We start from the raw sequence: 13,287 nt of genomic DNA on the forward strand, positions 1-13,287 counted from the left end.
GGTACCGTAATGTAGCGTGTAGCGCAGGGGATCACCTTCACTACAGTAGCAATCTCAATAGGGCTTATTTTGGGGGGAGGGCTTATTTTAGAGGAATCTTACACAGTAAGGGGAGGGCTTATTTTCGGGATAGGTCTTATTATCGGGGAAACACGGTGTGTGTGTATATATATGTCTATATTGGAGGGTATACAGGCATATGAATACATGTGTGAATGTGTGTATATATGCTTACAGGTATACATAGATAGAGGGCACAGGACCAATTTAATAGGAAGGGAATGATACTTAAAAGGGGAAATCAAGAGGTGAGAGAGGAATATAATGAGAGAAGATGGAGAGAGACATAATGCGGTAAACTATCTCATAAAGAAGAGGCAAGGGTAAAGGGTTACAATAGAGGGGAAGAATAGGAAGGCAAAAGGGAATGGGTCAACTTTATTCTCACTGAATTTGGCTCGGGGAGGGAATGACATAACACACCAAATAGAGTATCTCACCCTATAGGAGAGTAAGGGGAAAGGGCATGAGAGGGGGCATGATGGAAGGGAGGGCAGGCTGGGGGGGAGGGAACTTAGAAGCACTCACTTTTGAAAAGGGACGGGATAACAAGTGGGTGGTCGGATAGGAGGGAAGGAAATATAGTCAGTCTTTTACAATATATCTACTATGTTAATGTTTTGCATTAGCTACACATGTACAATCTATACTGAACTGCTTATCTTCCCAGTAAGGGTGGATGACAAGGGAGGAAGGGAATTAATCTGGAATTCAAAGTTTTAAAATCAAATGTTTAAAATTATATATACATATATACTATTATTAATACTATCTTACATGTAACTGGGAAAGAAGATATACAGACACTATGGCATAGAGATCCACCATGCCCTACTGGAAAAGTCTAAGGGGGTATGGGAGAAGATATGGGAGAGAGCAGATTGGAGGAGGGGATATCCTGTGGGACTGCTATGCTGGGGTGGTGGGTAGGGGAAAAACGGGGAGAAAATTCGTAACTCAAAATCTGGCAGAAATTAATGATGTAAATCAGAAGTTAATAAGGCATTTGAAAACTGAAAAAAAATTCAGAATGAAGACAAGCTCTTTCTTTCATTATCTTTACATGCACACATAAATACATACAATTCCAAAAGCTGATTTATTAGTATGTAGTGTTGTGGTAGAAAGAGAACTGGACTCGGATTCTGCAAGTTGCAAATTTTCTATATGCATCAGGCAACTAACTGCCTAGGATTTCTACAGACCAGCTAAAATCACAGACCCTACACATGTGTGGTTTGGCTGGTTACTACCAACTTAAGAAACATGATGGAAGTACATTTTCTCATTACAATGACTATGGGTGAAGAAGACTGAATCAGACTCAGTTGATATGTGAGTTACTTTTGTTGAAATGCTATTATTATTATTACAAGGCAGGGCTTTCCAGGGAAAGGAGGGAGTAAAGATATATTTAGAAATGAAAGCAATGTCACTATATATAAACATATATACATATATAAATACATGCATGTATGTGTGTGTATATGTGTGTGTGTCTGTGTGTGTGGCATGTCTTTCATGTTGAAGTAGAAAGAATCTGACAGGCAGGAAACCTGGCTCCTAGTCCCAGCTATATTACTAAGTAGATGTATTGCCTTGGAAAAGCCATTTTCTCTTGTAGAGTCTCATTTTCCTCATCTACAAAATTTAGGAAGACAATCATTGCTTAAAAGCCAGTGTAGCTCTAACAAGCTGTGATTTGATAACAAGAAATTATGTGTAGCTAAATTTAATCTAATGGGCAGCTAGGAGGCACAGCAGATGGAGTGGCAACCCTAGAGTCAGGAAGACTTGAGTTCAAATTTGGCTTCAGACATTTGTGTGACCCTGTGCAAGTCACTTATCCCTGTTTGCCTCAGTTTCCTCATCTGTAAAAAGAGCTGGAGAAGGAAATGGCAAACCACTCCAGCATGCTTGACTTCAACATTAACTGCTAAGGTCTCCTGTGAACTCTTTTCTTGAACTCATCATTCATAATCAATCTAGTACCAAGTCTTATCACTTCACACCATCTCTCATATATGTCTCTTTCTTCTTTTTTCCTTTTTTTACTTAATTTTGTTTTATTTTCAGTTCTAAACTCTCTTACACTTTCTCCTTTACTCCCTACTCCTACCCAGTGATAAAGAAAATAAAACCTATTACAAATATGCATGATCATGCAAAACAAATTTTCATATCAAGAAAAAGAAAAAAGGAAGGAAGGGAAGGAGGGATGAAGGAAGAAAGGGAGAGAGGGAGAAAGGAAGGAAGGGAGGGAGAGAGGGAGGGAAAGACGGAGGAAGAAAAAAGATTATCCAATCTATTCTTTGACTACATCAGTTTTCTATGTCAAGGTAGACAGCATGTTTCATCAGGAGTCCTCCAGAGCTATAGTAGGTCATACTGTTGATCAGAGTTGCTAAGTTTTTCATATCTTTGCAATATGGTTGTAATTGTATAAATTGCTTAGTTCTGCTCCCTTCACTCTGCATCAGTTCATTTAAGTTTTCTCAAGCCTTTCAAAACCATCTCCTATAGCATTTCTTATATAACAACATTATTTTATCACCCTCACATACCATAACTTGTTTTGTCATTCCCCCAATGAAAGGTCACTCCCTCCATTTCTAATTCTTTGCCCCCAGAAAAAGAGGTGCTACTTATTATTGTACATATCAGTAATTCAATAAGCATTTATTAAATGCCTACCATAGAGGTGCTAAGTAAGTCTTTTTCTATTTTTTTTAGATCTCTTTGGGACACGAACCAAGTAGCAGCATCACTGGGTCAAAAGGTATAAAAAGTTTAATAGCTTTTGGGGCATAGTTCAAATTGTTTTCTAGACCAGGCCACCATTCCACCAACAGTGCATTAAAGTACTTGTTTTTCCACAACCCCTCCTTCATTTGTCATTTTCCATTTTTATCAATTTAACAAATCCATTGAGTGTGAGGTGGTATCTCAAAATTGTTTTAATTTCCATTTCTCTAATTATTAGTGATTTAAAACACTTTTATATAGCTACTGATAGCTTGGATTTCTTCCTCTGAACACTGTATATTTCTATTCTTTGACCACTTATCAATTAAAGAATGGTTCTTATGTCCCCTTCTTTCTACTGACCTATTCTGATACAGGACCTTTTTACTTCACACCTAGACCACTGCAATAGCTTTCTGGTTGGTATCACTGTTTCTAGTCTCTTTTCACTTCAATTAATCCCCCAATCTGCTGTCAAAGTGATTTTTCCAAAGTACAGGTCAGGTCATTTCTCCTCCTACTAAAGAAACTCCAGTTGCTCCAGGGTCAAATATAAAATGCTCTATTTGGCATTTAAAGCACTTGACAACCTGTGTTTCTATATCTTCTTACACTTTTAATTCCCTCAACGTACTTGGCAATCAAGCAACACTTGCCGTCTTGCTGTTACAAGACCCTACACTTCCTGAATCTCTGCCTTTTCACCTTCTGTCTGCCATGCCTAGAATGTTCTCTAGCTTCCCCTCTGTCTGCTAGTTTCTCTGACTTATTTCAAGAATCAGCTCAAAAGTCATCTTTGTCAAGACACTGCTCCCAATATCTTTCTATACTTCACTTTCAGGCCCCATCACTGTGCTAGTGCCTTCCTTCTGAGACTATTTTCCATCTATTTTATATACATCTGTACAGATACAGTTGTTTATATAGGTTGTCTCCCCCATCAGAATATGAGCTCCTTGAGGCAGGAATCACATTTTTGCCTTTCATCTATCCCCAGTGCTTTGTACAATGCCTGACACATAGTAAGTGCTTAATAAAATACTTGTTGATTGACAATATCTTTTTAACAGGAACTAGGTTTAAAAAGCACTGCAGTTTCCAGGAGGTTAATTATAAAAGACTCAAGTAAGAAGAGGCTAACAACCCCTATCTATTGCTAGAGCAGTGTAGCATTGTTATGGCACACTGTGGTACTACCCTCCTACAGATTACATCTTTGTCTTTAGTGCCTGTGTAGATGACCCTGTGTAGATGCTGGGCAACAGTGCACAAAATTAAAGGACTTCTAACTTTGATCTGGTAATACGTACTGTGTAGATTCAGATGCTGTGATACCATAGGGACAGAGGGCAATGGAAGTAAGTAAATAAATGTTACCCGAAAATTATGAAAATGACACCTTCTCTTAACCTTGGGAACAAGACAAAGTTTAGTGTGTGGTAAGAAATAAGTCCTGCAACTGTCCTTAAATTACCTATTTTTAAAAATTTAACAAATTTAACAAAAATAGAAGACCTAATTTACAAGAATTAAGGCCATAAGAATGCCATTATTACTACTCTTGGACAGTTTTATTCAGGAATTAACTACAGACAGCCATGTTGACATACCCAAGTTGATTTTCCCTTCTCTTCTTTAACCCTTCTCCTTTCTCTCTCTGTGGTGGTATTCAGTGGTTACAGAAGCATTTTTGACTATATGTATCTTGCCTTATCAGACCTCATAACCAAGCATCTTTATCCCTCTTGTGTGTACATTTTCTTTTTGATATTTACCACAGCTAGGTGTATTTTTTTGGAGGAAGAAGTGAACGCTAAATAAAATTGTTCTCTGGACACAGCCAACCCTTTACCACAGTGTGCCATAACAACGCTACACTGCTCTAGCAATAGATAGGGGTTGTTAGCCTCTTCTTACTGATTGCCTCAGAACTGAGGCACAATGAAAGAGGAGAGCTTGACCAAAATCACTAAACAGGTAAGGCAGAAGCCACACAAGAATTTAGGAACCCACTTTTCTAATAAGCCTCCCAAATTCTAATGCTGGCCAAATTCAGGGAGAAAAATGTTACATCTGCCAGAGTTGGCCAAGTATGCATTACTGTTGATTTCCCTTATGTTACTGAGCTGACTGCTATAGACATACAGAAAGCTGGTGAACTGGTAGCCCTTGCACTGGACCTTTATTTTCTTCTCTTTTTAACACAGTAATCTTGATGCTATATTTCATGTCAATATGAATAAGAACCATGAAGCCAGATGGTGAAAATACAGATGAGCTTGGGTTTCCTGCAGGCCAGTGTGTCGTCACACAGGAAGGAGATGCTTTTTCAATATCCTCTCAATAGGTTTCACAACCACTAAAAGAGAGGTAATTCCATATAACAACAACAAGCTCTTTTGGGGAGGGTCCACAGAATCACTTATCCTGTCTGAACTGCCAGGACATCAGCACCACCAGACAGCAAAATATAATTTTCCGAAAGACAAGTCTCTACTCACCACTTAACTGAGCACACTGAGCCAATGAGCAAGCATTATCAACTTGACTGTATTAAAGTACAACAGAACACCATAATTGATACAAGATGGATAAGCCAGTCTTTGTCATCTGACTAGAGAGACTGACAAAACACCTAGGGGATCACTAAACTTGTTATCAAAACCAGCATTTATTTTCCAAGTAAGGAGTACCTTACATTTTTTTATCCTCCCAAAATATGTTTTTCTTCATTTTTAGAGATATCAAGACTGTTGACCAATTGTCAAAAGCAATTATAAGAGCAATTATAGCAATCCTTAATGGCAAATTATACCATTTAATTTATCCAGATTTAGAAATACTGTTACATAAAACATAAAAGTAATATGAATAAAAATGTGTACAAATTCAATCAAATTGTTTTTGTCCTTAATGCAGTTGTTTAAGAAGAATCACGTCATCATAAAATCAAACAAATCAGATTAGCATCAGAAAGTTGACGAATCAGATTTTATATCTCTCTACTGTAAACACGAAAATATCTTTATTAAAGGCTTGATGGATTTAAACAGCAAAAACCAATGCATTGTCAGCTTCAGTTCCCAAGATGTATGAGGAAGAAAAAAACATTATAGCTAAGGTCAAACATCAGTGGAAAGGGGCTAAAAGTGATAAATCTACAACATTAACTACTGCACTCCTTTTAATAGAATCCAGCATAAACTCAAAACAGCCTTGTGCTCAGACTGAACTATTTATCTGAGACAAAAATGTCTTCTTGACAAAAAACAGATTCCCTTCAATAAAAGAAAGGCAGACAAAATTATGCTCTGAGGGAATCCTGTTCCTTTTTTTAAACAAAGAATTATTCTGTAATATATGTAGACACAGATCTAATTTTATCCAAATACTTTCAAAAATGTATGGCAATAGAATAAAAATAAAACAATATTTTAGAACACATATCATTAACCATGGATGAAAAGGTACGACCTTCTTCTAAATGAGAATTACACATGGGACAATTTTTAGGTGTTGAACATCATTCAGCTTTTGGCATTTGAAGAGCTAACATGGCTATGACTCCTACTTCTTGATAAGAATCTTTATTTGGTTCAATTGCCATCAATTCCTGACTAAATGGAAATAAACCTTTAAAAAGGCAGAGGTCTACAGTTTTTCCTTCCCTCCTTTGCCCTCAAAACTCCACCTCCTCTACTAAATCCCAGAGAATTCCTTTTTAATGTAATAAAAAGTTAATAAGGAACAGGGAAAAATCCAATCACATTTGAAAACACAAAAAGGCCAAAATGCTATGCTTTGACAGAGTAACTCTTTTTCCATTTTCTTCCTATATTCTTCTATACTTCAGATAATATATGAGAGCACTTAATTAATATGCCATTTTTCACCTTTCTATTTCATCAAAAAACATTAAAGATCAAATTTTCTAATTTTAAATGACCACCTATCTCTCTGTCAACAAATGTTAGATGTTTAACAGACTTATTTGTAGTCACAAAACTGCCTAGTGTTGAGGGGTCATTACTAGAAACTAAATGTGGGTGGCCTAGTGATGAATTAATTAAGAATCAAGAATCAAAGGTCAAAAGCAAATATTTTTTCTTTAAAACTCACAAACCACTTAAAGTTTATGTATTTAATTCCAATTTTTAAAAGGGGAACATCTGTATAGGTTTATTTCTATCCATTTCAGCTAATTAACAGGTCTAAATAAATAGCCATTAAGGCCAACTGAAAAGTTTGCTAACACTTCATTAAAAGGAAGTTTAAACAAGCACATGAGCCTTGTTAACATATTTTGGTTTACCACAAAGTTACTTGGAGTTCAGGAAAATTATTTTTATTCTGTTTTAAAATAAAATATGACAGCCAGATCCACTGGCTCAGAATTTTCAAGTCTTTCTCTTTTCACTACACTACAGTTCAAACTTTCTCAAAGTGCCACTGTTTGTTAATGCAGGATCTCACTCCTAAGCAGCTGCCATATGCCATATTTCACCAAGATGTCTACCACAATATACTAAAAGCATATTTTCCCAAGGAACATTTGATATTTTGGGCTAATACTTTAAAGCTCCCTATACTTTCTAAATGGTATTTTCTGAGAAGGAAATGAACATATGCATGGCATAAAGCTAAAACAATTTTAATACCACCAATATTGAGCTCTTATCTCACACAATGAGTTAATTTTATATTGTATTTTGATAGAAACATTCTCAAACTGATGGGAAGGAAAAATGAATTTTTTTTCTTTATGTGCAGAATTATTCAATTAAAATTACTGATATATAAAAATTCTTCATTGTATTGAAAAAATCCATTTATTATGTGCACATTTATTCAGTCTCTTACTTGCAAAATGAAGAATGAAATAAGATCAGACTTAAGCCTTGAAGATTTTCAATTGCCATGACCTTAGAAAGCATACAGCAAATTGAGGTTACAAAAATTATACCCATATATTTATTTCTGGGACAATATTATTTTTAAATAATGACCATCTTGCATCCCAGTATTTAGCCTAAGATATTTTGAGAATTGAAGGGAAATAAACATTTTAACTTTCTAACAATGGTTGGGATTATTCATCATATGGACATATCACATGGGCAAAGCCAATGTTATTCTCTAACATAGAACAAAAAATCCCACATTAAGGTCTGTTTGCTCCTGGTGATTTGTAAATCTCTGTCATAGAAATGAAATTATTTCTCTCATGTTTCAAATTTGGGCTAAAAATCAGTTTCCAGTTAAATATTACAAAACACAAATACAAAGAAGGCTTCATGAAATCTTAAAAAAGTCATGATTTTTCATTTTTTGTTTAAGTAAGAAAATAATGTTTTTATAAATTGTGGAAGGGAAAAAAATACCTCAGATCCCTAAACTCATCCAACTTGACACTAGTGAAGTTTGAAAAAAGTAGATTTATACTGCTATCATTTCTAAAACAAAACAGGATCTAAAGTCATGCCATTGATTCTGAAATTCTAAATTCTTTTTCTGCTCCTATATTTATATTATATTTAAATAGGGAAATTCAGCTTCTAGCACTTTTTTGCAGAAGTTTTCAATACAATGTTTTAAATAAGTAAACAACAAACAATAGAAAATATTTGTAAAATAACACTAAGCAAACAAAGAAAGGGCCAATTCCAAGGTCAAAAAGTTAAGTTATAATATTTGAATCACTGGATCTTTTTACTCATCTTTCTTATAGAGAATTCTAAATTTGAGACTGAGATAGAAGGTTTCTAAATTCATTTAGAGGGTTTCTTTTTTTTCTTCCTAAAGCAAATGGATTACCAGAAAGAGGATTTATAGCTGTTTTCAACATGCCAAACACCACCCTTGTCCATTCAAATTTATTTCACAAATATTCCAGTTCACTCAAGTTACAACAGACTCATAATTACTCCTTCATTACACCATATCAAACAGTTCACCAAGATTCTAAATCCCAGTTAGAGTTTGTTGCTACACTCTGCATTAATAACTGTAATCAGAGCAACACCACCACTGGTCAGCATAAATCAGTGTCAATGCTGAGCAAGTGTGAGGAAAGCACAACTGACAGTTCACACTCGATGTTGTCAAAATGTCATGTAAATGAGCATTAAGGGCTGTATACATGTTGGCTCAGCTGGATCCTCAATGACGCTTCACCACGCAGGCAGCAGAGCGAACATGCAGATGCTGCTGACCTGGCATACACAAAGACACTCCCCATTGCAATGAAGCAAGAAAAAGCAAGGCAATTCCTACAAGAAGTAGAAATCTAGAAAAAAAAATTAATCTCTGCTTGCCACATGCACCAGAGCCTCTTCTTACCTGACCTTCTCCAACCGTCTCTGTATCAATAACTGTGATAATTCCTGGGACCAAAGGACTTCGGCGAGTATTGCTATGGATGGCAACATCCTCCTCAGTTACACCCGAAGGCAGTGTACCAGTCAGCTGGGTAACCACTTTCCCAACCATTGTCAGTCCAGTTTTCAAGGTCTATAGCAATGAAAAGTAAAAAGGATGACACTTGAATTTCCCATGCAAATGGCCACTATATTCACACCCTACACCATTTCTTCTCATGGATTTGAAGTACCCACTAGCTACATTTTTTCAAGACTTTAATAAAAAAAAATCTCATTAAGGCTGATCCAGTGCCTCTTAACATGATTTTCAGAGTTAGTAAATTGGGGGCATATGAAAGTAAAGGTTGGTAAATGTTCTCTCAGCTGACATAGAGGTGGGGTGGGGGGAGGCAGAGAGGAAATTTTAAAAATCAAGAAATTATTTTTCTCCTCTTGAGAGTATATTACACACACAAGATTTTGAGTTGGAAAGGCACCTTAAAGATCCCTTAGTCTAATGACCTAATTTTACAAACAGAGGCCCAGGGAGAATTGACATTGGCAGATCCAGGGACTCCAAATCTAGCAATTTTTCAACTGTCATAACATCACACTACCTTCCACTATATAATGTTATCTTAGTGTGAATGTAAATGTTCTAAACATTTTAGTATACATTTGTGCATTTACACACACACATAGATAAACACATAATTCTCTTCTCCTTCCTTAAAATGCATACTTTTCAAAGAAATATCCTAATTTAAAAAACATGGACAGCATGATATGCCACTCTCTTGTTGAAATACTTTACTCATAATTCTGTCCTTCAGTTAAATCAGGTCAAATTACATTGGTAATTCTGCCAAGCAGTTGAGATTGCTCTTTTCAACGTAGCTAAAATTTACTGTGTTTTGAAATATTTTATCTTAACCACTAGGATCTGGCACAAGGAACATGACATCTCCCACTAAAATGCTAAAAACTGGTAAATGGAGTATTACAAAAAATTAGGCTTGAAGCTCCAATCCTACATGGCAGCAGAAAAACACTTCAATTTGTTTCTAAAATACTATTATGGTTAGATATCATGGAATATTTTCAAAGATTATTTTCCACTTAAAGCAAACATGTAAACAATTAAAGCTTGACGTACGCAGTATCTTAGCCACTAAATTAGAATCCTTTTTATTCATATGGAGCACTCAGAGGGATACAGGATGCTTTATAAACAAGCTACAATATATAAAAGGGGAGTAACTTGTAAAAGATTAAGAAGAGACTCAGAATTGTTTCAGAACCAGAATAAAGGCTAGGATTCATCTCGGTTGTCAACCCAAAAAAACAAGTTTCTTTTATAAAGGCATTCCATTTTTATTACTACTTGTGATTCATATTCAGTTAAATATGCAAGCAGGCCACTTGTCCTAGGATGGATCCAGTATCAGTCATACCATATAAGAATGGATAGGAAGCTAGATAGTCACTCCTTAACTGTCTTTTAGATTTATGGAAGGGGGGAAGGGGACAACTAAAGAACCATAATACTGAGTCCTAATAAATACTTAACTAAAATGACCAGCAAAGCTGTCTGCTGAATTCAAATACAAAGGCAGAGTTTGCTGCTGACTGAAACCCAGGAAAAGCCACAAATCAATTGTAACTGTTTTGTTTAGTGCTAAAAACTCAAACTGCAGTGATTAGAAAACACATTAGTGTTCATCAATTAGCAGCCAAACGTTTGTTTCAATAATTCATAAGAAATGACTTACACAGAGTCTGTTAGTGTGCTGTCAGGAAAGCCTCTGAAGGAGCAACAGAATTAGGCGCCACACAGTATTGACGGCAAAGGCCAGCCAGGAAGCGTGATTAACCTCTGAGATGCCTTGGCTGATGTACTTACTCCATTAATGCTAATGGAGGTGCTCCCATTTACACGGAGGAGCCATTCCTTTATCAAAGGAATGCCTCTTGGTTTTAAAGTCCTTAGTTGTATAACCTCCCCATTTGCCCCTGAGCTTCTTGTTTCATGCTCTCATGCCAACGAATGGGAATATAATTAAACAAGTGAAGCACACAAGAGGCAAAGTCATGCACCAATGCAAAGTGCCAGATGCTAAGAGAGGTTAATACGCATGACGGACAGGCCTTCTTTGGAGGAAAAATAGGGCTGAGCAGGGCATCTCATAAGCCTAAGGTTTGTACTACTTGAGGGGCATTTGTAGTTTCAAAGAAAAGAAATACTGTAGTTGATTCAAAGTATTGCTCTGCCAATAAATGGCTGTAAGCCTTCTTTTCACAGGCTGCTATCATTAAAAAGTGATGTGGTCACAAGGGACTAGTCCCTTGTCCTCAGTTCACCACGAGTGAATAGTCTCCAAGGATCCACTGGGAAGAACAACAAGCCTAATACTCTCTTCCTCAACTCATCAACTTAGAGAAGACAATGTAAAAACATTATCTGGGGAAAGGGTGGTAGCTATGAGAGAAACTCACTTGTCTTTAGTCATAGGATTTGGACCTGGAAAAAACCTTTAAGACTATCTAGTTCAAACTCCTTTTTTTATGAAGACAGAAACTAAGGCAGAAAGATGGGAACCGATTTACCTAAGGGCAGTCACAGGCTGAACTGACCAAGCCAGGATCCAAAGCTGAGTCCTCAAAGGCCTAGGGCTCTTCCCTCTGTACTACACTAGCTCTCCCATTGCAAGTTGCCTTCTTCCATAAAGAGTCTTCTTGCTTACTTCTAAAGAAAGTTAGTGGCTGTGTTTTAGAATCAAGTAAAGTATATTTTCAGTATTATGTGGGTACTCAGAGACATCAGGGCACTACCTAAGAAATAGACAATCTAAAAATATTTAACAGTTTGCACAGTCTCAGTCTCCCAGATAGCAAACTGATGGCATTTAATTCTCCTTGGCTTATAAAGCTAATGAGGGGTGAATTTTCAAAGAAAAATGGAAAATATGGGAAGGCCTAGCAATCAGAAAAAAAAACCCTCTCTCCCAAGTCTGTATAAGAGAAGACAATAAGATAAAAACAGGGTAAGTTGGTTTTCACAAGAATTTACAGAAAAAAACCTAGTTTGATCATGATAAATTCAATTAAACTGAGGTCAGCTCACAAACTGAGAAGCTTAAATAGAAATATTAGAGACACTTTTCCAACATCTGTCTTTGACAAGACTGTGAAAGCCTGGAACAAACTCTGTAAGAAAGAAGGAAAGTAAGAAAGGTAAAGAAGGCACCATTATGACAATAGTGAAACACTGTCATGGTCTTTAAGCCCTCCTGCCACAAGCACACTTTCCAACTTTCCTGGTCATCCTTAACCTTTCCCATGCTACATCAGTTATCCTTCTGTCCATTAGAGTTAATAACATTTGTCTCACATAAGCTGTTAGTTGTCATTAAGAAGTTGTCAGGTAACAAGAGAAAACAGATGCATTTTTGCCAAATCAGTTTACCATCTTGGCATTAAAGACACTAAACAAAGAATAAACTATGACAGTTATGAAGTGAGCAGAAAACCTAGATCAAAGTTTTATGGGAAAGACTGCCCAGATCAAAGAAAAAGCAAAAATGTATCTTTTATTCGGGGTATGGAAATTAAGAGGCCAAATTGTGTTGTTTCTCTTAATATAAGCCAACTAATAACAAAAATTCAAGAAATTATCTGAAAAATACAAAGGAAAGTAATTTTATAAACTACTTAGAAAATGAAAGGGGAAAAAATTTACCTCCTAAACTGACAACCTCCCAAATCAGTGTACACACTTCTTAAGTAGGAACTTTTTCCCAAAGAGTTGCAAATATATTTCCATAGACTTATTTCTCACCCCACCATGGTCCCAAACACTCACCTCTTCTAAAACTTCTCTAATTCTGGAAAGAGCATCAATAGCCTTTCAGTCTCCCAGGTTCATAATCTCAGTATGATCTTTGCTCCCTTCTATCAGTCACTGCACATATACAATTGGTAACCAAATCTTGCCATTTCTTGCTTGTACATCTCTTGCATCCCACCTCTTTTCTCTTCTGATAGCTTTAGCACAAAACCATGTCACCCCTCACCTGGGTTTTTGTGAAGACCTCCTAATTGATCTCCTTCAGACTCTCCCCTC

The 13,287-nt window shown here is 36.4% G+C and overlaps 1 protein-coding gene across 15 annotated transcripts in view; it reads right to left on the reverse strand.

Annotated features, from left to right (window-relative positions):
- The window catches only part of BCAS3 (BCAS3 microtubule associated cell migration factor), a 795,613-nt gene that overhangs the window by 581,732 nt on the left and 200,594 nt on the right, over positions 1-13,287 (reverse strand). For 14 of the 15 annotated variants that reach the window (XM_069077894.1, XM_069077893.1, XM_069077887.1 and 11 more), the window contains one exon: positions 9,145-9,315. The exons of the other annotated variant lie outside the window; for it this stretch is intronic. In XM_069077894.1, coding sequence (XP_068933995.1) covers positions 9,145-9,315 — 171 coding nt within the window. The remainder of the gene's footprint in view (positions 1-9,144; positions 9,316-13,287) is intronic. 15 annotated transcript variants of the gene reach the window in all.

This window comes from Petaurus breviceps, unplaced genomic scaffold (genome assembly GCF_028583685.1).
Source record: "Petaurus breviceps papuanus isolate PSGF00001 unplaced genomic scaffold, PetGlider_PUasm1.0 91023, whole genome shotgun sequence".
Lineage (NCBI taxonomy): Eukaryota > Metazoa > Chordata > Mammalia > Diprotodontia > Petauridae > Petaurus > Petaurus breviceps.